General features: G+C 42.6%; 1 protein-coding gene across 1 annotated transcript; it reads left to right on the plus strand.

Annotated features, from left to right (window-relative positions):
* Positions 1 to 4799: 4799 nt before the first annotated feature.
* On the plus strand, positions 4800 to 20114 carry tmem63c (transmembrane protein 63C; the record flags this gene model as incomplete). Its single annotated transcript, XM_083997590.1, has 22 exons — positions 4800 to 5012; positions 7887 to 7966; positions 9335 to 9422; positions 11333 to 11370; positions 12146 to 12288; positions 13164 to 13215; positions 13309 to 13417; positions 13760 to 13833; positions 13958 to 14038; positions 14128 to 14248; positions 14448 to 14581; positions 14782 to 14904; positions 16095 to 16248; positions 16358 to 16464; positions 17113 to 17199; positions 17428 to 17493; positions 17583 to 17745; positions 17844 to 17949; positions 19141 to 19308; positions 19403 to 19515; positions 19607 to 19681; positions 19878 to 20114. The coding sequence occupies 22 exons, from the start codon at positions 4800 to 4802 to the stop codon at positions 20112 to 20114; spliced, it is 2532 nt and encodes an 843-aa protein (XP_083853716.1).
* Positions 20115 to 25848: the final 5734 nt, after the last annotated feature.

Genomic DNA, 25848 nt, shown 5'->3' on the forward strand with positions numbered 1-25848 from the left:
GCTTGGGGCCTTTGTGATGAAGCCAAAGACGGGGGAAATGTCAGCCCTTTCCTGTCCATTGCAGGCATTGCTGTCTCATACAGGGAGAACGGCCTTTGCCAATACAAACACATTAGTGACAGGAACAAGTGCATGTTTAACAAAGCTGCAGTGAAGAAGACGGTGGCAGCTCTGAAGCCATTATTCTTTTATTTATGATGATTGCAAATCGTCCTTGGGGATAGTCTTTTATCTCGCAGTGACTGGCATTTGATGAGGTGCAGTGGTTTGAAGGTCAACACAAGTTCACATATCATTGATGGCTCATTTCTCTGGCAAAAACACCACCATCTCTCTCATTCCCTCAGGCAGGTATTGTAATTTATCTCAGTCCAACTGAAAGTTTGACGATGGGAGGAGAAACCCTGTCGGAGCTGTCCAAATGCTTTATGGTGCTGATCAGGTTTAGTGCAGCAGAGAACGAGGATCCAACCCATTTGGAAGTTGTTTAAGTGTGAAGCTGTTTCCTGTTACAGCTGTTTTTTATGACGACAGCTTCTTGACGAAGAGCTTGTTAATGTTTGCATCAGTGGTGAGGTCTGCATTTGTATTTGAGTGTGCTGCATGCTTGGTTATCTGCCATAATGAAGGCCCTTTACTGTTCAACATAGTCTTGTTTATTGTTGTCTTGTTTTTTAGGTTCTTTTTTTTTTTTTTTGCTTTTATGCCTTTCATTGATAGGATAGTCAGAGAGAGACAGGAAATGGGGACAGAGAGGGGGGATGACATGCAACAAGGGGCTGCCGGGGGATTCGAACCAGGGCCAGCTGCAGCGAGGACTTGCCTCTGTATATGGAGGTGATATAGTTTTGCAAAGTCAACTAACAGGGTTTCACAGTCACCTTGGAGATATTGGTCAAACTTGTCACATGCAAAGATAATGACAAGACACGCTGATATTTTATAGGATAGGCTGGTAGCATGGCCGATCTCTGGTCTGCAGGGGTCAGAGTTCAGAGGATGAAGCATCAGTCTGTCACTGTGCTCTGGAGGATCTCCAGTTACTGTAAGTGTTGCCTTTCATGACCATTAGTTCTGGTACAAGAGGGGAGCGTACCTACAGTATGTTCCCCGGGTCCTATGTTCCCCGGTTTTCCCAAAAAGGGTCCTATCTTCCCCAGTCGCAATACATACTGGGGAACATAGGACCCTCTACCTGGTCTTTTTACTAAACTTAGCCAACTTCTTTCTTTATTGCCTAAACCCGACCAATGGGACAATAACACTTCTCACTCAAAGTCACAACTCAACTTCTCATTCAGAAATAGGCAAAAATCTGCAAAGTCACAACTCCACTTCCAGGTATGGGTACAAAAATTGCATGTTCCCCGGGGCCTTTTGGGGAAAAGCGGGGAACATAGGATCCTGTTTCTAAAAAAGGGTTTACAAAGTACCAAGAGGATGAAAACTATTGACCCTGGTGATTCTCTGACTTTTCATCAAATTTCCACCCTGTGAAATATCTCAAGCAGAAGATGATGGCCCAAAGGAACAAAACATTGTGCAGAGATCTCCTGTCGACCATTAGGTTGACATCTGTCATTTTGAAGACGATAAAACATTAGACCTGCTACAGTAAATATTACCACTGTTTTCCTCTTCCTATTGTCACTCATTCATGTCATGCTAGCTTTAGCATTTAGCTCGGCACATGTGGACTCTCTAGCTCGGCTGCAGACACTATTTTAGGTCAAAACATGATTTGGTCGTGTCACCACCCCTTGGAAAACTCCATGGTACGTCTGCGACAAAGCTAATTTAATCAAAATATTACATGAGGAGTGATGACAGATATCTGGATTGAATCAGGGTTTACTGTGAGTTATCGATCCTCTGACTTAGAATTTAATTGTTTTGTCTAAATCACCTCAGGCATGATATCCTCTCTCTCTCTCTCTCTCTCTCTCTCTCTCCCCCTACCCCCCCTCTCTCTCTCTCTCTCTCTCTCCCTCTCTCTCTCTCTCTCTCTCTCTCACACACACACACACACACACACACACACACACACAGATACCTCAGCTGTTTTCTGGTGCAATGAGCAGATGAGCTGACCTGAGCTAGCTGTTTTTTTTCCCTTCTTCTCTTTTTTTTTCTGCTTTTCTGACTCAAACTCAGGTAGGCCTACAGTATATCTCATCACCAGCGCACGGCCCCTACACCGCCGTCAGCATCTGTGATCAAGAACAGAGCGAGAGAGGAGAGATTTCACTCAGGCTGCCAGTGGGAGGCACAACGCTGCTTCCCAAGCCAAACATCAGTTTGTAATCTGCTGTGTTGGCTGGGAGGCTTGACTCAGGGATGAGCCGGAGAGGAATGAGCAGAGGGGCAGGATTAGGAAGACTTCACATTTTCAGTTGAACAAACTGGAGAAGAAATGGATACCATGGGATGTGTCTGAGCCTGTTTTAGTGTTTAAGAGGGACGAGATAGAAGGAGAAAATCCACGGAGTCTCATAGGCAAAGTGCTGAGTCATGCGGGGTGACGTTTGTCCAAATGTTGTGTGAAACCACACCACACTCAGCCTGTATCCTTTAGCATCCTGCTCTGCTCTGGAGGTGGAGGGGAAGGAGTTTTACTGTTGACATCTGCAGGCGGTAGCACTGGAGCTGAATGACTCGTCAGATGCAAGAAGAGAAACAGCTCCATGAGCCGATAAAGGTCTGTGTAAGCCTCTGCATGTCAAAGTTTATCAGTGTCTTTCCAGTTTGCTGATAGTTAGGCATGTTTTTCTTTCATAATGGAGCATCGTTTCTGTTTGATTTAGCTCCTGTTGCACAGTTGACACAGCTGCTCTTTGATTTGTTTGCTGCCATAAGCTCATCTCAGGAATATAATAATAGGCACTCATTGTTTACCTTTTTTTTTTTACTGCATCTATTTATATCAGACAACGCGCATATTCCCTAGAGAAAGTGTTTCGATACAGACTGGAAGCTGTGGATGATTTGTTTTTCTATTGATCATAGAACTTCAATGAGTTTGTCTATCATTTTGTCTGATAGTGTTTTTCCAGAAATGACAATTTTGGACACAAACCTTCACCAAATCTACTAATAAAGAGCTACGAGTTTTAATTTTCAGAGAATGTCATGTTCTTTCCTTGTGCTGTGAGCCAGTTGTGGCGGTTGTTAATCCATTTTTGGCAGGAAAATAATCCCCTTGTCCATATTGATGGCCCCATTCATTATCAGCGGGGAGAGAAAGCCTGAGATATAGTACACCAGCATCTGTGGAAACACATTCTCTGCAGACCATGTGTGTGTGTGTGTGTGTGTAATGGATTTGCCTTGTGATCCATCCTCAAGGAAACCCCAGTCGTCTCCTCAGGGAGGCTCAGATGTTGTGTATCTGTACAGTATCTGGGTATTGACTGCGAACTGTACACTCTCACAACAACTAAGCGAGACACCAGAGTGGTGCAGAAAGAGCTGCTACAAGATCACTGGGTTGTATTTGACAGAGTGATGTACAGCGGCCCAGCAGCACTGCCATTGATCAGCTCGCCTCCTACACAAGACGTCCCGCTGTGGCTTCTGTTGCACAACAAGCACCGATTGGGAAATGCTTGACAAAAACTGTAATGGAGCTTCACAGGAAGTGACATCATTGGCGCAGTGATAAATCTCACCGAGGTTTTGGTTTGGAGGCCTGTAGCTTCCTTTCTTCGCTTTCACACATCTCATTTAATTCTCATGTTACCTCACAGCTCCAGTGAGAGTTGGACAGCAGAGGACTGTGATGCAGTTTTGGCTGCCATTCACTGCTGCAGAGCAAACACTGTGTTTACTACAGTACAGAGCACCCCCGTTCTGTCACTGTCCCGGCATACGTGGCTAGAAGTAATGCTTCCATGAAGGCCAATGATGGGTGTCTTTCACTCAGGTGAATTGGCAGTATTGATGCAAAGCTTTGTCAGCACTCGGCTGTTGCTGCTCCATTTTCTCTGACTGTTTGTTCAGCGAGGAGCGTACATGAGCAGAGCAGCTGGGAGCCGCGCTTGTATTGATTGAGAGCAGGAAGACTGTGTGCTGTTGGAGGACAGATGGTTCAGGCTCATGGGAGTGTGAATGATTCTACCCTGTGCATGGCTCGCACAGAAACACACAGAGGGTCGTCACAACTGCAAACCACCAACAATCTGGATCAAAATATGGACAAAAGGATTGTTTTACCACTAAAATGTATAAATAACCAAACGGTTTGCACTGTTACTCTTGAATGGTGTCTCACAACAGATTATATTATATTCTTGCCTTCATGGTTAAATTGACTTGTTAGCATTTTACTGCTCCATCTTGAAGCTTTTTAAAGAACCTACAATCAGATTGTTTGCTTTTATGTGACATTTCCACTTCCACAGACACAGATCAATGGCTGCTAATGGAGCGTGGTGGTCATTAGACCGATCCTTGCAAATGGTATCATAATTGCACTCAGAGTGAATGACAGACACTTCTGATGAGAAATGAGTCTCAGCAATGTTCAAAAGAAACACAGACCATTACGCCCCAATCTCAGCAGTTACTGTCATCACATTCATAAACATTGTTACTATACAGGCTGAGTGGCTACACAACAGATTTAGAGTTATTCCATAGTGTCACTTGTTGCACAGCTCATAAATCGGTGTCCACAGCTGCAGGTTCAACAGGTGTGGCGCACAAAGCTAAAAAAAAAAAAAAAAAAGCCACCTTCATCTGCCCTAATGGTCTCTGTCTTTTTTTAAACTCTCTTTTTCTTTAGGTATTGTCCAGTGCTGATGTCGCACTCTGAGCTGTTTGTGATGAGAGCGCCCCCTGCGGCGGAGGGCAGCGCCTCGGAGCTCAGTGCTCTGGGCCTCTTGGATTCCTTCGGAGAAGAGAACAGCACGGCTGAGAGATGCTACCGCTCCCACTCCCGCAGCAGCGTCCTCCAGGGCCTGCCATTTGGAGGGGTGCCCACGGTCCTCGCCATCAATGTGGTGCTGTGGATGGTACAGACTCACACACACACGCACACAATAATGTCAAAAGTAGAAAAATAGCTCCTGAAAAGCCATGGTCTAGTGACATCCAGCTGTAAATTTAAATATGAAACAGCTCTGAAAATGTCCTTCTTCTGTAGACCCACCTTCAAAAACATAGATTAATCTGCTCATAATTTTATTGATTATGTGTTAAACTGCAGTACATTGAGCTCTCTCAGGGCCACTGTACCAAACCTCATCATGCTGTAATATACGTCTACCTGACAATTCAAAACCAAGAAATACTACTTTAATTACAGAACACTAAATTAAAACATAATAATTTAAAAAAATTTAAATTACCAATTATCCAAAAAATATTTAAAAACTGACTCAAACATCCAGCCATCTGAAGATCAGTTAATCAACTCTACACCTCTAAAGCCACATTTACTCTCTTATCTTGGAGCTTGGGCCCATCTTCTACTCTCCAGATCAGCTCTTCCTTGTTGTGCAGCTTGAGGGGTCTCCAGAATATACCCAAACTGCCAACACCATGTTGAGATATTATGGAAAGCTCTGATACAAACAGACAACAAGAGGTGGTACATGGTCAGGGGGGGCATCGTGTCTCCAGTACCTCACTCTGCTCTTGATGATAATGAAGTACAGCAGCAGCATCAGGGGGGTTAGTGATGCTGGACATCATCTGTGAAGGTGTGACATGAATTCTGACACACTGCGTATTGGAAACATGTCAACACACACATGTTGGGGCAGTACTGTCTGTGAAGGACAGTATAAATAAATAGATGATTAAATTCCATTTGTGATGAAAAATGCATTACTTTTTCATATCTTTTTAATTTACTTACTTACTTGCATACCAGTACATATTTGTGCATTAATTTCTGTATTACTGTGTCCTTAGGGTAATTAGGTTGGCAGCCCAAACATCAGTCTTAATCGCAGAAAAATAGAACACAGACAAACACATTTTTGGTAGGGGTTAGCATTTTTGTTACCAACTTTATTCATTTATTGTTTTTTGTCTTTCATAATATACTTAACGATGTGGCACCATTTTGGTGGCTAATCAGTACTTACCATAGACTGTATATAAAAAGGTACTTACTCAATGAATCATTGGCTATCACAAATTCATATTCATATTCAAAATAGTAATATTAAACAATAAGTTTAAAATTGATTCAGAGACAGACCCCTTACTATCAAATACCACAGCCTAGTATAGCATAGCATAGCATAGTATAGTATACAGTACAGTGTGTATTTTAACCTTACCTGCCGACGTCTTAACTAACCTTAAGAACTGTCTTCATAATAATCTACTAAAGGTCAGGATTTCTCAGATAGTGCTGTGTACATTCTGGTTTTACAATCCAACCCACCCCCGCCTTTATGAACTGCAGTAAATGTTACAAAATTGGTCTTAACTTCCTTAATCTAATGTGCTCTTTGAAGGGAAACTCAAAAAAGTATCTTTAGACTGAAGTAACCTCTTAGGAAATCCATGCTGCCAGAGCAGTGTCACTGTGGAGCTTTTCATTTGCCTTCTTCTCCTCATCTGGGCTTTTGGGCTTCATAATGATCTACATGAACACAGATGAATGCAAACACATTATTCTGTGCATGTAGCTGATAATGTTAATTTGCACAAAAGCTACATGTCCTAGCTTTCAGATTTCCTTCTGCATTGTTTAACACGGTGTTTACAAACAGTTGCATATCTGTCTCCAGATAATGATAGGCCTCCACTCTCAGCCGTCAACCAGCTCAGTTCCACTGTCAGGCCTTGTCAGACTTGATCTCTGCACTGATATCGCTCTCAATCTGCCACCTCTACGTTTTAATTGGCTCATTTTATCGCTGCCTGGTTGTCAAGACAACGCAGATGGTTGAACGCTGTCTCTTAATGACAAGCATGAGTCAAAGCACGCGTCCCCCCCAGGTGACAGGAGCACGCCTCTGCATCAATTCCATCATCATACAGAATAAATCATGTGTGGGACTTGAGGAGAGCGTGCCCACGCATCGAGACCAAATAAAAGAAAACAACAGGGAGGAGACGGACAGTGAGGAAACGGCGGGATAATGGAGAGGGAGACGCTTATTTAAAGGAGTTTGGGTCCTGTCTGCTGGTGTCAACACAGGCTCATTATTCAGCTTCAAGCCTGAGTCAAGGTTGCTCTGATTGTCTATGCATGGCTTTGGATCACTAAAGAATGAATCATTCAACATTCATGTGAGCTTTCTTCCTATTAACGTGGCTGCCATCCATGTCCACTTAACCAAATGTCCTCTCGCACGAACGCACAAATGATTAAACACCATAAACTAAAAAATCAAACATTCATCAGCACTTTTGCTCCATTTGCATTTGTCAACATTCATCTGTCATGTTCCTGTTATGCTCTTAGATTTTGACCCAAGGCTGTTCAGCATGAATCCACTACTATGTCTCATAATAAGTGGTTGAATAGGGTTTTTTTTTTATCCATTGCGATGTGCAGTTTGCTCTCCATTTGTGGCAGAATGGAGGCTATTGAGGTTTATTCTTGCCATTGACTACATTCATTCATTATTAGTGTGCAGCATGTGTTTGCAGGGTCTATGCTGACCTGTCGCTGGCAGTTTCCAAGACAACCACATACTACTCTTAAGAAAGAAGATGGCTCATTATTGCTGCTGCTTTTTAAACCTGTCAATTATCAGGAGGGTCTTCATGAGAACGCTGAGATGGGCCTTAGCGGTGTGGAAAGGGTGTGGTTGATGCTAAACCCAGAACGGATGAGGACATGGGGTGTGAGTGTGTGTGTGTGTGTGTGTGAATCAGGTTCCCTGGAGATCTGCATTCATCTTCTTGTTTTTATCTTCCAGTTCCTGTTGCTCATCTTCTCCTGTCTGAGGAAGGCAGCGTGGGACTACGGCCGCCTGGCTCTGCTGATGGAGAATGACAGGTAAATCCTCCACTTCTTTGTCTCACACTGAGGAACGGGATGCACTCGCTTGCTTGTGAGCCATGTCAACAATTAAGATGGAGTAATAAATCTCAGTTGAACCACTCCTGAGTCCTGATGCCGCAGCCTCCAGCTCCCTCTGCTGAGTATAAGTGGTACTGCACAGAGAGCAAGCATCTGTTTGAGTCGTCTGTTGTTGTTGTTGGTGTGATCAATATCCTCTATATGTTCACATTGAATCTGAAACCTAAGCCAGACGTACACATGTACAGTATATATCAACATACAGTGGTCAAGATGGAGAGATCTCATCACTCCTCTCAGTTAAGAGTTGCGCCTTTTGAATATTTCCATTATTGATTAACCCAGTGAGTGTTTTGTAATATTTAAAGCAGTTTATGCTTCAACTGACATATTTATATTGGTGTCTGAACAATAGTCCAACACCACAAGATGTTTAATTTATGATTGTATAAAACAGAGAAATATTAAACTAAAAAGCTGGAATTAATCAATATTGGCATTGTCACTTCACTTGATGAATGAATTAAAGACATCAAACCAAAACAAACAATGTATTTTCTCAGTAGCTCGTGACTTCCCATTCTTTAAACCTTGGATAATTTCCTTAAACATCTGTAGTTTATGGCAAATACAGGTAAATAATGCCTTTATTTGTGACTAATTCCAGCTGCAGGTTAACATCCAGTGTTTTGACGACACCTAAACTCTGGCTACACAGACAATACTTTTTGCATGTAAAAATTATTTTTGATTAGGGCATTTTTATGTTTTTTGTCACCAGAATTAAAAGTAAAGAATATCACCAGACTTATTCTTTAAATAATTAATCAACTGTTTCTAACTTCTTGTTGATCGATTGGTATTTCATTAAAATACCTCAGAGGTTATGAAATGAGTCTGCAGTGGTTTCATCCTGCCTGACCTGACTCCCTCTCTGTGGGAGTGTGGGCTTGATTAGTTCTGCCTGACCGATGGTGGCTTCACTGCACCCGAGGGCAAGCAGCATCTGTGTGTTTTGCCAAGCGGTTCTCTCTTGTACTAATTCAATTATACTGCTTAATTTGACGCGCTGTGGAACTGTCAGTGCCACAGCCCACAGAGAAATATCCACAAATTCAATCATCACTCTGGCTTTATTAGATTTGACCATATTGTATGTGTTTTAATATGTCTTCATGCGCACTGGGATGGATTGCAGACCGGTACTATACGGGGACTGTCTGCAGCAGTTACATTATGAGATCCCTTACACTCTAATACTGAATGTACTGATAAGGTCGTGTCAGGCCACAGTCAGTGTGATGATCCTGCTGTTTCTTTGTGTTTATTTTCCGCCCACGTCAGTCTCACATCCCTGTTTTATGGAGAACCAAGTGAGAAGGAGAAGTCGCCATCAGAGTCCAGCCCCTCTGACTCTGAGACCAAGGACATGGTGAGTTATGACTTTGAGAGTTTTTCATCAGTTTTTAAAAGCACAAAGGAGCCCCTTAGTAGCACTCTCAGATCCATTAAGGTTACCCTATAAAGCTCACTATAAACAAAGACCGTTGTTTGATTTCCCTCTCAGCAAAATATATTTTATGCTGCCTGAAGGTCTAAAGATGTCTTACCTTGTAAAATATTTGCAAAGTTTTGTCATTAGTTTTGAAACTTTGATTGTTGACAGTGTATGTGGTCTTTTTCTGTGACTAATTATTTTCTATATACAGCATATATTAAGAATGCATCAGATAAAAGTGTGTAATGTGAAATATGTTGATTATCAACCAGTTCTGCAAATCAAAGTAGTTTCTAGCCACAGCAACAAAGTTAACAACTACCTGATCGTGCACGTCTCGAATTGTGGGAGGGAGCTGGAGAGAGCCCACACAGACACAGCGAGAACATGCAGACATGAGACAGAAAGGAATCAAACCCTGAACCTTCATGCAGAGAGGCATTACCACTACAAAACTGTGTAATCATCAAAGAGACAAATATTTTCAGAAGAAAAATAGTGGAAACAAGACCAGAGTTAAAAGCAGAGTGAATATAGGACTGAGCCCCTTATCTGCTGGGTGTGTACAGTAAATAGGCAACTCTTCACTAACACAATCAATACGCGTCAGTCAAACTTGAATTACTGCAGCTTTCAGATTGAATGTTTATTTAAATGTTTTATTTGAAGCTGCTGGGTATAATTAACTAGAGCTAGCGCTGCTAAACAATGCCACCACTGTGATGGTAAAAAAAAAAAAATCCTTTCTCCATGTTTAGTTTTGTCTTCTGAGGAAGAGCTGTGATAATATTTAGATATTTTCACAATTTCCATTCAGCGCTCTGCCCCCCACCCCCCCAGCCCCCTCTGCAGGAACAGCCACCGGCTCAGTCACCCTGCCACCATTTTGGCTCGGGTGCAGAAAGATGTTAGCCAAACAAGTCTGTACCACAGAATGGAAAATATTCCACTGTGTCTCCCTTTTCCCGCCGGCCAGCGCAGCTCAGCACATACGATGATCATGTGCGCGAGCAAGTGGAGCCAGGATCCGTAGTGCGCTGTCATTAACCACAGCACTAGGTTTAACCACAAATAGTCTTTATTTAGTTTTTTATAGTGGGACAAAGCTTGAGAAGTTTGTTTAATAGCTCTGAGATTATACAATAATAGACAACTTTAAAGTTGATATTTTACATGTGTCCCCCCTCTCAGGCAGTGATGCAACGTTATGTCATCCCCAAGCTTCTTATGCACATGCTGGTAAAACACACATAAACAATAAAGGGACCTGCTTATAAACTCCACAGGGCACAATAAATCAGTGAATAAGTAATTAGGGTAAGGAAAAGACTGGCACATTTTCGTTACACTTTAAATTATGATGGAGAACATAATAATATGTTTTATTTTGAATAATTATAACAATGTGTTTCAGTTAGCTTTTTAGCAACATATTGATTTCTGAAGATGCTGCGTGCCGTGTTTTATTATGAGCCCCACTCGTCTGCGTCAACTGTTGTAAGAGGAAAGTTTGAGTCATGACTCAGCTGGAATATGTGACACCATGACACCTGTGTGATAGACTGAGGTCACTCTCCGCATGTTTACAACGGTGTAAGACAAAGAGTCAGACTGGAGTCATCGCCCTGTGCCTACACAAAAGCTGAGGCTGCAGTAAAGTGGTTACTGCTCCAGGCTAGACCTATTAAACCTCCATCTCCATGTCACTGCAGATCTTATTACTATGCAAATAACGGATGCATGCAAGAAGACAGATGTGGTGTGCTCAGACTTGAATATGTATGTCATATATTATCTTTAATAACCGATACATTGGGTGATTTATGATTCTCCTCTCCGTCCAGGGCTTCTGCTCGTGGCTCTCATCTCTTTACCATATGAAGTAAGTACACAAAGCAGTTGCCCTTGTAATTATTTTACCCTCTTCTCATCTTAGCTTCCATCCTTTTATTGGCCCTCGTGTCTTCAAAGCTGAGGTCACTCTCAAATGTAAACTCTCGTGTTATATCTCATTTAGCAGCAAAAACAAACGAGTCTGGGCTCATGCGACCGCTGGTGCCACGATTTCCAGTTGCATATTTGCACTTTGCTCGAGTCTGACTGCACACAACACATTTAGGCCCCGTAAAAAAGCCGATTTTCACGCTGTCCATAGTTTCCACGGCATTATGGTGTAGTTTGCGTGCTCCTGTTTTTAGCTCTCGTGCCAGTGGCTCACCCTGCGATCCCTGGGAAAAGAGCAAACCCACCCTGCAAGTTCGCAATGTGTGGGCTGCCATGAGACCGGTGTACACCTCATTTCTTCTTTTTTTCATGCTTTTTTTCTTTTCTTTTCTTTTTTTTTTGTTCTATTTTATGACATTGGTTTTTCAAAACCTCCCGTCTGCTAACCACAAACTCTAGCATCAAAATAGTGGTGCCACAATTTTACTCATGATGGGGTACAAGCTGTGGGCCCACGTGTCTTAGCAACAGATGGGGCTGTATGTGTATGTTTGGTTAGGCCTGCATTATTACATCTGCACATGTGGAAATGTCATCACTGACACCTCTGGAACAATTTAACATGTCTTTATTTTTTGTTTGTTGTGTAGGTAGTTCAGAGTGTTTGTTATTGACTGATCCTGAAAGACTCTCTCTCTCTTCTCCATCTGCAGAGATGAGGAGATCCGTAGCAAATGCGGCATCGACGCAGTCACATACCTGTCCTTCCAGCGCCACATCATCCTGCTCATGACAGTCGTCTGCTTGCTGTCTTTGGCCGTGATCCTGCCGGTCAACTTTTCCGGGAAACTCCTGGGTATTTTGGTCCTCATACGATGTGTCCGAGCTAGTCGTGTGTCTGAACAGCTGAGGGATACCCTTAACCTCAGGAGAGGCACCTCGCAGGGAGAGAGGCCAGGCCACACAGAGACAATCACACACATTTTACTCACCAAAGGACACACTGCTTAAATACACAAAAATGTCATCTTAAAATAACCAGTGGTAAAGCTGAGGTAGAAAGAAAAAAAAGAGATCAAAAGTAAAACCATGAAACAATATCATAGAGTAAAACTACTTTTATTTAACATAAATTCATACATAGCTACACAGGGGCTGCACTTCATTTAATGGGAGTTGCTAGCATACCAGTGGCAACTCATCAAGTGCTTCCCCAAGTCAGATTGTAGGAATAGAAAGTGCTTCATTTCCTCTCGACATACACATGTAGGTGTCAGGGGTGGGATGGTGAACAAAAACCAGCTGCTAAATAGCAACAGAAATGCGTTTTGGCAGTTGTGTGCTTTTTATGTAGCAACGGGATGAAGGCAGGAGCCATTATGGGGTCTACGAGGAGCTGGAAGCCTTTTTTATTACTGCTGGGCTGACATCTTATGGACCAGTGTGTCACCCTCATCATTAAATGAACCAACACCCGATGACAGGCTGCCATGGAAACGGCAAACAAAGGGTGTGCCAAAATTAAAACAGCTGTTAGAGTCGGGCATGAGCACGGCACTTTGGGTTTTGTGTGAGATTTCATTAAATTGGAAGGAGCAAGTGGCATTGCTTCATTCAAAAGACATACAAAAGAGGTAAAAGGGGGGGAAGAGAGGGGAGAGGGGGTCCCCTCTTAAGTCATCTAAAAATTGAAAATGTGTCACTCTCTGTCATGTTTCATTATCTCTACAGGGGACAGCCCTGAAAACTTTGGAAGAACAACACTGGCTAATGTTAGCGCAAAGTGAGTCTAACACTAAATCTCATGACATATCACAGAGACACTGGACTGTGTTTGACATGTTTGACTCACTGTGTGTTTTCTCGTGTGTGACAGGGACAGTTTTCTGTGGCTCCACAGCATCTTTGCTCTGGTTTACTTCATCCTCACGTTGCTGTGCATGGCTCACCACTCCATACGGCTGGAGTACAGGGAAGACGAGAAGGTCTGTCACCGCCATGACCCTCTGTTCACACATTGAGGCCTGGAAGGAAAAACGTCTTTTTATCAAGCTGGTTTCTCTGTTTTTTGGGGTTTTATTCCAACACAATCAAACCATTGCTTTGAAAATAGTGTTTTTTACAAAGTATAGGATCAGATTTCTGCACTAGTATCAAGTTAAATGCTTAAACTACTTGGAGTCTGCAGCCATAGCAGCAGTTCTGGAGGCTGTAATTTCATGTAATACCCATTTGAACCTAAATCACTAAACCACTTGATAAGATGGATCGTTTTCTGCAGTTGACTTTAACACAACTACTCATTGTGGTTGCCTTATGTGTTGCAGGTAGCCAGGACACTGATGATTACCTCCATACCCAGAGAGATCTTAGACCCAGGACTCATCACCAAACATTTCCAGTACCTGTTTACTGCTACTTCTCTTCTTTTTTTGTCAAATTTGTTATATTTCCTTCCTCTCCTTAGGAAGACCTTAATGTTTTCCTCTTCCTACTTAATGATTAACTTCTGCTCCATTCACTAGTGAGGCCTACCCCAGCTGCACTGTCACTGACATCCGTTTCTGCTTTGATGTCCACAAGCTGATGAGGCTGGACCTGGAGAGGTACGGTAAAATAACTGCATGCAGATCTGAAAACCACACAGTTTTGTGATCATCCTGAAGCTCTTGTATAAAGATGTTGTATTTCACAGGCGTAAAGCGATGAAAGGAAGACTGTATTTTGCCACCAAATCTCAAAAGGAGGGGAAGATCATGATCAAGACTCATCCATGTGCTCAGATATTCTGCTGTGACATCTGCGGCTTTGAAAAGGTAGATTATATTGGTGTCACTGGGCTTTGTAGAGTTGCAGCATAGTTGGGCTGCACAGAGAAGATGTCACCACTGGATGGCACTGCAATCCAAATGTAGTTAAATGTGGTAACAACACATCCTGCCACTGCATATCTGGAGGATCTCTGAGAGTGAAAAAAATGCAGTGAGTAATGGTGCTGTAACTTTTTTTCTGCAGGTGGATGCAGAGCAGTACTACAGTGAGTTAGAAGAAAAACGCACAGACGAGTTTAACGCCGAGAAGAACCGCATCTCCATGAAGAGGCTAGGCATCGCCTTTGTGACTTTCCGTGATGAGAGGATGACTGCTGTGTGAGTAAACATCAGCACGACACTGAGGTCTAGGTCTGTCAGATCCTCTCATCACATAAACCCTTTTTCTCAGCAGGGAGCACCCTTAAAATTCATGGAGAGGCATAAAAGCGAGCGTGAGACCGAGCGTTGGTGCAGACTTCAGCAGCGCGTTTGTCTTTATTCTCGTTTTTTTTGTTTTTTGTTGTTTTGTCCTCCAGGATTGTGAAGGACTACGGTCGCGTGCGCTGCCGCCGCCGACCCCAGCAGTCCAGCATCACCACTGTGGTGCAGTCTCACAAATGGGGGGTCGGCTATGCACCGGCTCCCAGTGACATCATCTGGTCAGTACACTAAGATCACTGGAAGTCATGGTTTTCATTTGGTGCTTTTTATAACTCAGATTACAATTCCAATATTCCTCTTTAATTTTGCCACGATTAGTCAGTTTTTAAACATCTTAAAACAGGAGAGATCCCCACTCATCCTGTTCATGCATACAGGGATCTGAAACCTCTCCCCAGTCACATTCACACCTATAAAACAAGCGCTATGTTAACCTTCAACCTCCAGCATGTCTTTGGACTGTGAGAAGAAACTCAGGGAGACAAAGGGTGTAATATCCAGTTTTGCACATCTCATGCATCATTTTGACACATTTTCTTTTTTCTTTTTAAAGTATTTTTGGGCTCTTAATTGATAGGACAGTCAGAGAGACAGACAGGAAATGGGGAGACAGCGAGGGGAAATGACATGCAGCAAAGGGCTGCCGGGGGAATCTAGCTGGGGCCGCTGCAGCAAGGACTATAGCCTCTATATATGGGGTGCCTACTACAACGCCCCAGACACATTTCCCTTTTAATTAAGCCTGAGACGTGTGATCTCTTCGGATACTCTAAGATCACTTTAAACTAAAGTTCTATGAGTTTCAATTATGCTTGTCTGTGCAAAGTTATCTCATAAACATGGAGTTTCTGCATGAATTATGCATCTCAGCTTTGGTATTAGTGCTACTGTTCCTATTTCCTCTTCACTGAGCACAACATTCAAGATGTATCAGTGTGTTGCTGCTTGTTGTTCAGCAGATCTTTAAAGCTCATTCCCTAGCCGTGGTTGGATTAGCCACAATGCATGTGTTCTCATCTTGGAAAGCAAATGCAGCAGTCCCAGCGAGATTATGTAACAAATGAGTGATGCATATGTATGGGAGATTAACCAAAGAGATGGTACTGTAGCTTTCACTGTTTGTGCTTCACGCCTGATTGGCTGCAGTGTGTTTGTTGAAAAGTGTGTTTTTTGCACTAACTAGACTACTGGAGCAGTGTTAAAACTGTTGTCCCCAACCTCTCCAACCCAGTGCAGTCGAAACACAACCACCAAGTCACAGAAGAAACTACTGTTTCTTTCTTTCTTATGTCAATATATGCAGTACAGGCGTGTCGGGGGGAGGGGAGGGGAGGGGGTTGTGTTAACTGTCCCCATCTGTCCTGCTGGATGATTGTGAACTGAGGCTCATTATTTCTCCTGTCACCAGGGAAAACCTGTCAGTGTGTGGATCTCGCTGGTGGCTCCGCTGCATCCTCCTCAACATCCTCCTCTTCCTGCTGCTCTTCTTCCTCACCACTCCCGCCATCATCGTCAACACCATGGACAAGTTCAACGTCACCAAACCTGTGGAGAGCTTGCGGGTCATAGTTTGAGATCAATTTAAAACTGTGTGACCTCAGTTGCTTAGTTGTGACCCTCTTCTGTGTCATTAATTAGCCTTTTTCTTTTTTTTTTTGCTTTCCAATACAGAGCCCTGTCATTACCCAGTTCTTCCCCACCCTCCTGCTGTGGGCGTTTTCGGTCCTCCTGCCCTTCATCGTCTACTACTCAGCCTTCTTTGAGTCCCACTGGACCAGGTACTCACCAGCCATCGACCACTGCTCTCCTCTGAAATGGAAATGCCCGTCCTTTACTCCTCAAATGGACTCTTCATATGAAGCAGCCTGTCTTCCTCTGAACTCTCTGCATTTCTTTTTTTTTTTTTTTTTCATCTCAATTATTTTTCTTCTCTTTCACCCTCTTGCTCTTTATTACTCTCTCCCCTCTCTCTCCTCTCCTTCTCTCTGTCACTCTCCCTGCACTGTTATTCTGGGCAGGTTGTCATAGAGATCTCCATGTGAGGATAATGATATGCACAGTAGTCGCCATGCGCAGAGGAGCGCTGCACGGTGACTACTAGTAGGAGGAGGAGCAGAACAACCGTGCATAGGGAGACAACCTCATGCAGCACCTATGAGCACCCTGTCTTTACATAACCACCCCCACAAACGTGTTGTGCAGGCGTGATGTGCGAGGGACCGAATGCAAATCAACTGTTTACTGGAGTGAAAAGCGTTGTTCGTGCTAATGAACCCAACAGTCAGCTGACTTTGCATTACATTATTTCACACAACTGCATTTATTATGTAGAGGGGAATGGTTTAGGTGCGTTTTTAGAGCTGGATACGGATTACACAGTGATCCATAAGTTCTTATGATCTCATGTTTGTCATTTAATGTTTCAGATCTGGTGAGAACCAGGTAACAATGCACAAGTGCGTTTTACTGCTGGTTTTCATGGTCATCATCCTGCCCTCGCTTGGTCTGTCCAGGTACACTTGCAGTAAATACACAGTCTCACAAAAATCATAAATACATAATTAATTGTGTAAATAAACATATGCAATCACTGTATACATGCAAACCAAACCAAAAGGAGAACAAAAACACACACACACAAAAAAAAAAACACACTTTTACTCTTAGTGTTATGCAGCACACTTAATTTTTCACTTCTTTTTTTTCATGTACATCCCTTTCATATTTTATTCTTTCTGTAGTCTGGACCTGTTCTTCACCTGGCTCTTTGATGTCAACTTTTTGGATGAGAAGGATGTCAAATTTCAGTAAGTTTATAAGTCAAATTCAGCATGAAGCAATCTTAAAAATGAATTTCCGTTGCAGCCCAACACTAAACGTTGTTTTCTTGGTGCAGGTGTGTGTTTCTCCCTGACAACGGAGCGTTCTTTGTAAACTACGTGATCACATCCAGTCTGATTGGCACGTCCATGGAACTGCTCCGTATCCCGGCGCTGACGGTGTACGCCCTCCGCCTCTGCTTTGCAAAGTCCCAGGCTGAGCGAATTCATGTCAAAAGGGTTGGTGAACCCTCTCTCTCATCAGCAGTATTTTTAATGTGAGCATGGATTTTAAAATTTGAAAACCCCCCTCACTGTGTTTGTGTCTGTGTCCACAGAGCCAGGCCTACGAGTTCCAGTTTGGCCTGGAGTACGCCTGGACCATGTGTATCTTCGCAGTTAGCATGACCTACAGCATCACATGTCCCATCATTACGCCCTTCGGTGAGCGAGACGCTGTCGCCCTTTTCTAACCTCATCTACCTCTTCCTTCTCTCCCTGTTTTCTCTCTCTTTCATGTGTGCCTGCTCTGTCTCTCCTCGTACTCTAACCTCACTTTCCTCCACTGCCTGCCAGTCCGATGCAGACTGTGTGAATTTGCTGCTGTAGTCCCAGACACCCAGACACAGTGAGTTGCGAGCCAGACGCCCACTCTGCTCCTGTCTCTGCCCAGAGCTCACCGAGCTTCTATTTACTAATGCAGCCCGATCATCAGTCCAAACAGGCTCCTTTATAACTCATACCTTGATGCTCCATGTTTGTCCCCTGTGTAGTTTCCTGTGTATCTTTTAATTCTTACAAACAATTCTCTGTGGCAGAGCTGAGGCAAATAATCTCACAGGTTGAGTAAACCTCATTGGCCCTTAAATCAGAAGCTGTGTTGGTTCTGTGTGGTCCCAGTCAGAGTGCAAAATATTAATTTGCAGAAATGAACCAACATTTTCATGTCCCTTTTTGAAATCATACGTCATACTGGAGCCAGAAATACTGTTACTACTGCACTTTTTTTTTTTTCTTTTTTTTACGACAGTTCAAAGTCAAGTTAAACAACCCAAAAGTCATATCCAACCATGCTGATGTGCAAATTAATTATAGTAAAGGCACAATATCACCTGAAATGGAAGGCCATATAGGTGGCTTTTGTAAGTGTAGTATATACTGTAGTATAGTATAGTATAGTTCTATATATGTGAATAAAGATGATGATGATGATGATGATGATAATACTATACTGTATTTGTTATTATCAAGTATTTGTCCTTCCTGCCTGTCCAATGTGGTTCATTTCCTAAGTTTCCCCTCTTTTTATGACACTCATCAGCAGGGCCGTTGCTAGGAATTCTGGGGCCCCTGAAAGAATACTAAAGTGGGCCCCTGACTTTTCCACTTTTTTTCTTAGACTACATACGTATTATCATTTTTTATTTAGCCTACTTTGTTTTGATGCTAATGCAGCATCACTATGAGTATTAGTCAGGGTCTTATGCAGAATAATTCAGTCATACAAAGATTAGACTACTGGGGTTTTTTGTGGGCTCCACTGGGCGCTAGGCCCCTAGAATTATCATCACCTTTCTCCCCTGTACAACGGCCCTGCTCATCAGTCAGTGCATGTGTTTTACTGTGCTCCTCTAGGTCTGCTCTATGTGATCCTGAAGCATATGGTTGACCGATACAACATCTACTATGCATACGTTCCCACCAAACTGAGCCAGCGGATTCACAAAGCAGCCATCAGCCAGGTCGTCATCGCTCCGCTCCTCTGCATGTTCTGGCTGCTCTTCTTCTCTGTGCTCAAATTAGGTACTTTATCACTGTCATTTCTGTCCTGATACGGTTTCTATAACTGTTACGCATTAAGTGTTTTTTAAAAATTGTTTCACTCTCATTATTAAAGGTCCAGTGCATCCCATCACCCTCTTCGACTTAGTGTCCCTGCTCTGCTGTATTGCCTTTTCCCTCTTCCGCTTGTGCCTTAGGAAGCAACCAGACAAGTCGATGAGCTACCAGGTGAGCAGCTCTGCTACAACTAGAAGACACATCAGGTTTATCTGAAGAACCGGTGATATTCAGTGAAAAGTCTTCATTGTCTCTGTTTCAGATGTCCGATCAGCCAGCAGAGGGGACATTCACTGATGCAGACAGGACTACTGTAACAGCAACCACCGCCTCCAATGTACAGTACCATATTTTTCTCTAATTAATCAGTAACATGATTAAAACATCTTAACTGGGTGCAAGGATATTCTCCATCTCATTTAGGAAAACAAACCCATATTTATAACCATGCTCCCATCTCACGCACTCCCCATGAATTAAATGATTTATTGTGTGATACGATCATAAACTGTATGTCAATCTGGCTTCCTCAGCTCTTTGTGGCGTCCGTGCTGCTGGAGCCAGAGCTGGCTTTGACTCCGATGCCCTCCCCGGCCCACCACAGCTACGGCGCCATGGCGAGCTCCCAGGGTTCAAGCCACAACGAGGTGGAGGAGGAGGAGGAGGGCGAGGAAGACCATGCCCAGACCCGTGAGACTGAGCTCCAAGACCCCGCAGACCCCTACTGCTCCAGCCCGCTCATGGACAACCCTGTGGGCTACCACCAGTAACACCAAATCCTGCAAGCTGATTTCCACGTGTCCTTCACCTGAGGAACACAGATTGCTGAATGCTGCAGTGCTGCATTTTCGCCACTGACCTCAGACTCCAACTTAGCTGCCTCAAACCCCGAGATTAGACTTGGTTTGTTAGAAAGGATGAAGAGCCTGAAGGAGTTTGAGAATACAGGAGCAGGATCCATCATACACATCAATATAAATGTAAAGACAGACACAACAGACATGAACGACACATCAAACTTAATAGAACAACTTAAATGTACAGATGATTTTAGTTGAACTATTGGATGCTCCATCACAGGGATACCATCTTCTTCTGTGGCTTCATTTGCAAGTTAAAAAGGTTAAAAGTAATTGACTAGGGTGGAATCGCCTTTGGTTATCTATCAAAGATGCTCTGTCTTTGCGGTGCCACTTGGACATGAGCGGAGGTGAAAGTTCCCATCAGAGTGGGTGGTGTGAGCAGGCTTGCCCCGGCAGACTGACAGAGTGGTCTGGGCACTGGGTGATATCTGGTTCCCCGGCAGCAGAGCGCGGGGAGGCTGAGGGTGAGGGCAGCTAGTTGTGAAGCCATCTGCAGCGAGAGAGCAGACAGACGGAGGGCCGAATGTAACTCAGAGATGTACTGTAATAGATGTACACTCTCTCCACAGAGGCACAAGCAGCTCGACTGTACCTGAAGCTTGTAACTATTATCGATTCAAGGTTGCTATTTTTGCTACAGTATTTTTGGTGTCATTGATATTGTGCTTTGGGTTGGGAGCGGGGACCACTGGAGACTGGTCAAGGATTTGCAGAGCTGTCTCATTTTAATCAGACTGTTCCCTATTTATGCTGTGTGGTCCGTGTATGTGATACACATTTTATTCTAAATGAATAATTGAACATTTGGGGAAATACACTGATTTGTTTTCTTGCTGAGAGATAAATGTGGAGGTTACCAGCAGCCACTTAGCTTAGCTTTGTATAGTTTATCTTAGCTTAGTTTAAAGACTGGAAAAAGAGGGAGAGAGTCAAGGTCAGGACTATTTCTTGGTGACACAGAAAGTTACGACATTCTTTGTTATTGTAACTTACAAGAAGCCAAGTTAGGCTAGTAGCCTATTCTGCAAGGTAGCTGTGAGTGGGTTTGCTTTGTCTTTAACAGAAAAACAAGGAGTAGGACTATCAATCTCCTCATTTAACTCCTAGCAAGAAAGTGAACCAGAGACCCTGAAATTAGAAGCACATCCTGGATTTACAACATTTTGAGAGTATATCACGGAGTCTACAAGACAAAAATGGAAATTTCTATAACTTCATTAATTTTGCTAATTATGTCAGCTATAATTACAGAACACTTCATGTTCCTACTAAAGCCATTATGTTTAGTTTCAAAAATACTGAAAACTAAAATTCAGAGACAGTTCAGTTTAATTCACTTTCATTTGTTTAGCGTCCAAATGTTTCTGTGCTAAAACGTTGTGATATTCAAACGCCACTCTTCACCATGATTTCAGTCACAGTCCACTGCATGTCAGCTATGTTGTAAAAATGAGGTATGCATTTGTATCCTTAACTGAAGTTTACCACCTTTGACCCATTGATTTGTTGTATGTCGGCAAGTTTTGTATTTTTGGATTATTTTCATGAAAGTTTTTTTTTCCTCATCAATCTGAATGTACCGTAAACTAGATTGTAGTTTGTTTTTCATGTCTCTTGCTGTGCCTTGAAAAAAAAATCCCTTTTGTGTGACAATCCAGCATGGCCTGAAATATGCTGCATGGACTAAACTAAAGAGCAGGTAAACAACCAAGTCATGACAACACAAAAACAAACACAAAAACTCAACAACCCAGAGCAGTGACTTCATGCTCACTAACAGGTTAGTTTAGCAGTGACCTCCTTCCACTAAGATATTAACAAAACAATCCTAACACAAGATCCGCTTTCTACCTTCTCTTGAATAACTTTCTATCATGTCACATGGTCTTCATCAGCAGATAAGTTTGTTCTGTTTGCTCTTATTGAGAGGGGTCTCCATTCAAGGTCCACTTACTTAACTTTTTCTGGAGCTTTCAAGAATGACCCATGAATCTAGTGTAACAGTAGCTAACACAAAATTCTCATAACAGGTCAGCAAACTATATCTGCTGATGCAGACAGCGTGACGTGGTGGAAAGCTCTGGAACAAGCAAACTTCAGCTCAACACAAAGCTAACTTACTGTGTCGTTATGTCACAGCAGTTGTTGCTTTTTAAGATGTTTTGTATCGTGGCCTTGTTGATTTTAATCAGTTCTCAGCTGCTGCTTTCTCTGACCATAATATAGACCTTCGTATGATGCAGCTCTTTTTCAGCTTTAAAAGCTGTTTGTCTTACGTCTCAACAAGTTTGACTAATAGTGACAGTCCTGTTGTTGACCAGTTCACATCAGTTATTTCTCAAAACAGCTAAATGGATTTGAGTCCATTTTATGTTCTGTCTGAGAGGGTTTACTCTAACTTTAATCATGAAAAGAAAAATCACATGCCTGTGATGTGAAGTTTTCAAACTTTTTTTTTTTCATTTGTGCTTTCTTAAAAATTAACGGCATATTATTTCATAAAATGAAATGTATTGCTCCATTTTACAAGAAATCTAATTCTAGTTCCTCATGCTGTATAAAACAGATGAAAGCTGGCTGCAGAGAGGGTCTGAAGTGGTCAGTGCACAGAATCATGAAGTAAAATCTGTTTGGGAAAAAAAAACATCAAAGAGCATCTCCTGTGGGTTTCTCTTCCAGAAGCTTGTTTCACAGATCATTAAACGTGCTTTCCTTTGAAAAATACAAAGTAAAACTTATTAGGATATTCTTAGCTCAAACAGCCATGCAAGGAAAGGATTGTCCATTTTCAGGCTTAACTAGTTTTATTGTATCCTGTCATGTCTGTTCATATACTGGGTAGATACATTAGCTTTCCAGACGTGTCGATTCCTTTCTGCTCTTGGTTACGAAATGTGTGTCTCATACATGATTTTCAAACTTTAGCCTGCTAAATGTGGGTTGTATTATCGCCAAGAAGGTTGAGGTCAATGGATAGTCTGCCTTTGAGATTCATCTGTCAGGCTAACGAGTCTTCATCTGTCAAAAGTGAAGTGCTGTGATCTGAAATTAAAATTAATTCAGCTCAATCCACTCATCTTGTGCCATGACCTCCTCATTACTCTCCTCTACTGTGGTCTATGATGAAGGGCTTCTGAGAGCCACTGAGTCAGACTTCATGTGGTAAGTAGTAGTGTAATGTGCACAGCATGCTTTCAGGAAGTGTGTACATTTTCTTTTAGCATTAGTCAATATCTTAACACTAAAACTGACCAGTTTAATTAGATAAGTGGTTTAATATTTTACAAAAAGTTCAGTTATTTGCTCCCACCAAAGGACTAATGACAACATCAATAACACTGATTCAGACTAATACTTCAAGATAAATGTGAATCTAGAGCTGAGGGGAAGCAAACATGATTAAATGAAAAGGCTATTTTTGCAGTTGGGATTAAATCGACAAACTAGTGAGATAAAACACAACACATATGAGCATTAGAGATGCTGCTAGGTGGATTTGTTTCACAATTAGACAGAGCCAGGCAGTCTGTCCTCTGTTTCTAGGCTTTGCGTTAAGCCTAGCAAACTGGCTTCTGAGCTGAGTGATATCTTGTCATTGAACTCACGACAAAAACACACACATTTCTCAAGGTGTCATACTACAGTGACTCCTCCGATCAGACCCTCTTTCCACAGACAAGCACAAAGCAGACACCTCCATCTAAAACAGCAGGGGAGAGTCGGATAATGCAGGTGCATGTTAGCCGAGTGTGTGTGCATACAAACTAGCCTCAAGACAAGCCTCAGTACATACTATAGACCTCATGGGCCCCTGAAACCACATCAGTGGGTGGATGGTGCAATTAATTGCATGAGCATCTGCTTTTATCCAAACCACATTGGAAAGTGGTAATACCATAGTGCTGCAGCTGAAGATACTGTTCCAACAAAGTGGTGCACAAGTTTCTTTTCCAAACAGGATCGTAAGGTGGTTGAAAAACCCCAAAGCATGCCATTGCCCGTCATTATATACAATGCTGCTTCATTACCAAGAGTTATGAAAGAGAGAAAGGTCCCTGACATTTCCCCTGTCACCCGTGGCAACTGCTGAGAGCCCGCTTCTCAGTGAAAGGTGAATTCCTCTGGGTACGTGACCCGCCGCTCGCCTTTCTCCTGCCCAGATGCCTAGAATAGAAAATGTGTCTGCCTCCTGCAGCAACCATATTGTCACTCCCATGTGGCTTAGTTTCAGCATGCAAATACAGTTTAATAAGTCAGTGTTGTTTAATATTTACATAATATAGAAGCTCAAAGTAATAGGCTGGCTGATTAGTATGGAATCTGCCCTAGGGTACTGTGCATTCTTCCAACATTTATATATAAGTCTTAGCAGGGCATTGAGATTCAAGGTTCATCCTATGACCCTGGAAAAGCAGTTGACACAAACAATCTGAACACAAAGGCCTTCAGTGTCTGTCAATAGCAGGATGTTCTGAGAGGCTGACAGTGGGCTCCTGGCCTTGGAAAAAAAAAGTGGGTGTAGCTTTCAATCATATCACACAATCTTTTTCAAATTTCAGTCCAAAGAATGTGCTGACATTGTTTTACCAATTTGATGGGGATTACCTTTTTGAACTGAGAAGGTCTCAGGTAGCCGTATCCAGTATGATATAGTACATCGGCATCCCCCTCTTCTATTACAGTATATCTCACTACGTCAAGAACAGTTACCTAATGTAGCACTTAACCTGTTGTATTTTTGGACTTGCAGCTGAACAAGGAAAACCTTGTGGGAAAAACCCATAGAAAATCACTTGTCAGAGGGTTTAATTGGATACCCTTTTCAAACTCACACTGTGATAAATTTGTCCTTGAAGAATTCACCAGATTTCTTTGCTTCAGCTGATCCTCTTACACACTCCATTAAGGGATAAGACCAGTAAGAAAACAAAACGAATGGATCCTAATTGACTTTTGTCTGTGTAGCCAGAGTCTGATATGTCTCAATCCTCTGATCTCCACTGTCGTAAAAAAAAAAAAAAAAAAAACACCATTCAACATAAATTGCTTCATGATGTATTTACCCACAGCTGAAACACCAACCAAATAAACTATTTACTCTAACATTTGTAAAAATCTACAGTACACAAATGTTTTAGGGAATTTACCCAGCCTTTCCTGGATGAAACAACATTTACACCTGCAGCATTAACCACCACAAACAGGATATGGGATTCAGAAAGCAGAGAGAAACTGACACATAGGCTACACCATCTGAATCTTTTCATGGGATTTGTTTACAGTCAGATTATATATGACAAACACCAGCTTCATCCTTTATCTGATTGTGCTTCACGTTTGCACTAACTGTTGCAGCTGCTGACAGACAGACAGACAGACAGACTGACAGACAGCCTTTTCCCACTGGTTCATGTTGCAGGCTGCAGCTCCTCCAGACCTATCAGAGCAAACCTTATTAACCTGCTCCTGCACCCGTGGTCTCTGTCCACTCCACAGCGTGATTAAGGATGACTGAGTGATGGAGCAGCGCCTTGCTTTCCTCCCCTCTTCATCGAAAACAAACACACGCGCTCAAACACACACACACACACACACGCACACACATGTACGACTCTGGACCATCACTTAACAGTTGCCATGA

This window comes from Trachurus trachurus (assembly GCF_905171665.1).
Source record: "Trachurus trachurus genome assembly, chromosome: 22".
Taxonomy (NCBI): Eukaryota; Metazoa; Chordata; class Actinopteri; order Carangiformes; family Carangidae; genus Trachurus; species Trachurus trachurus.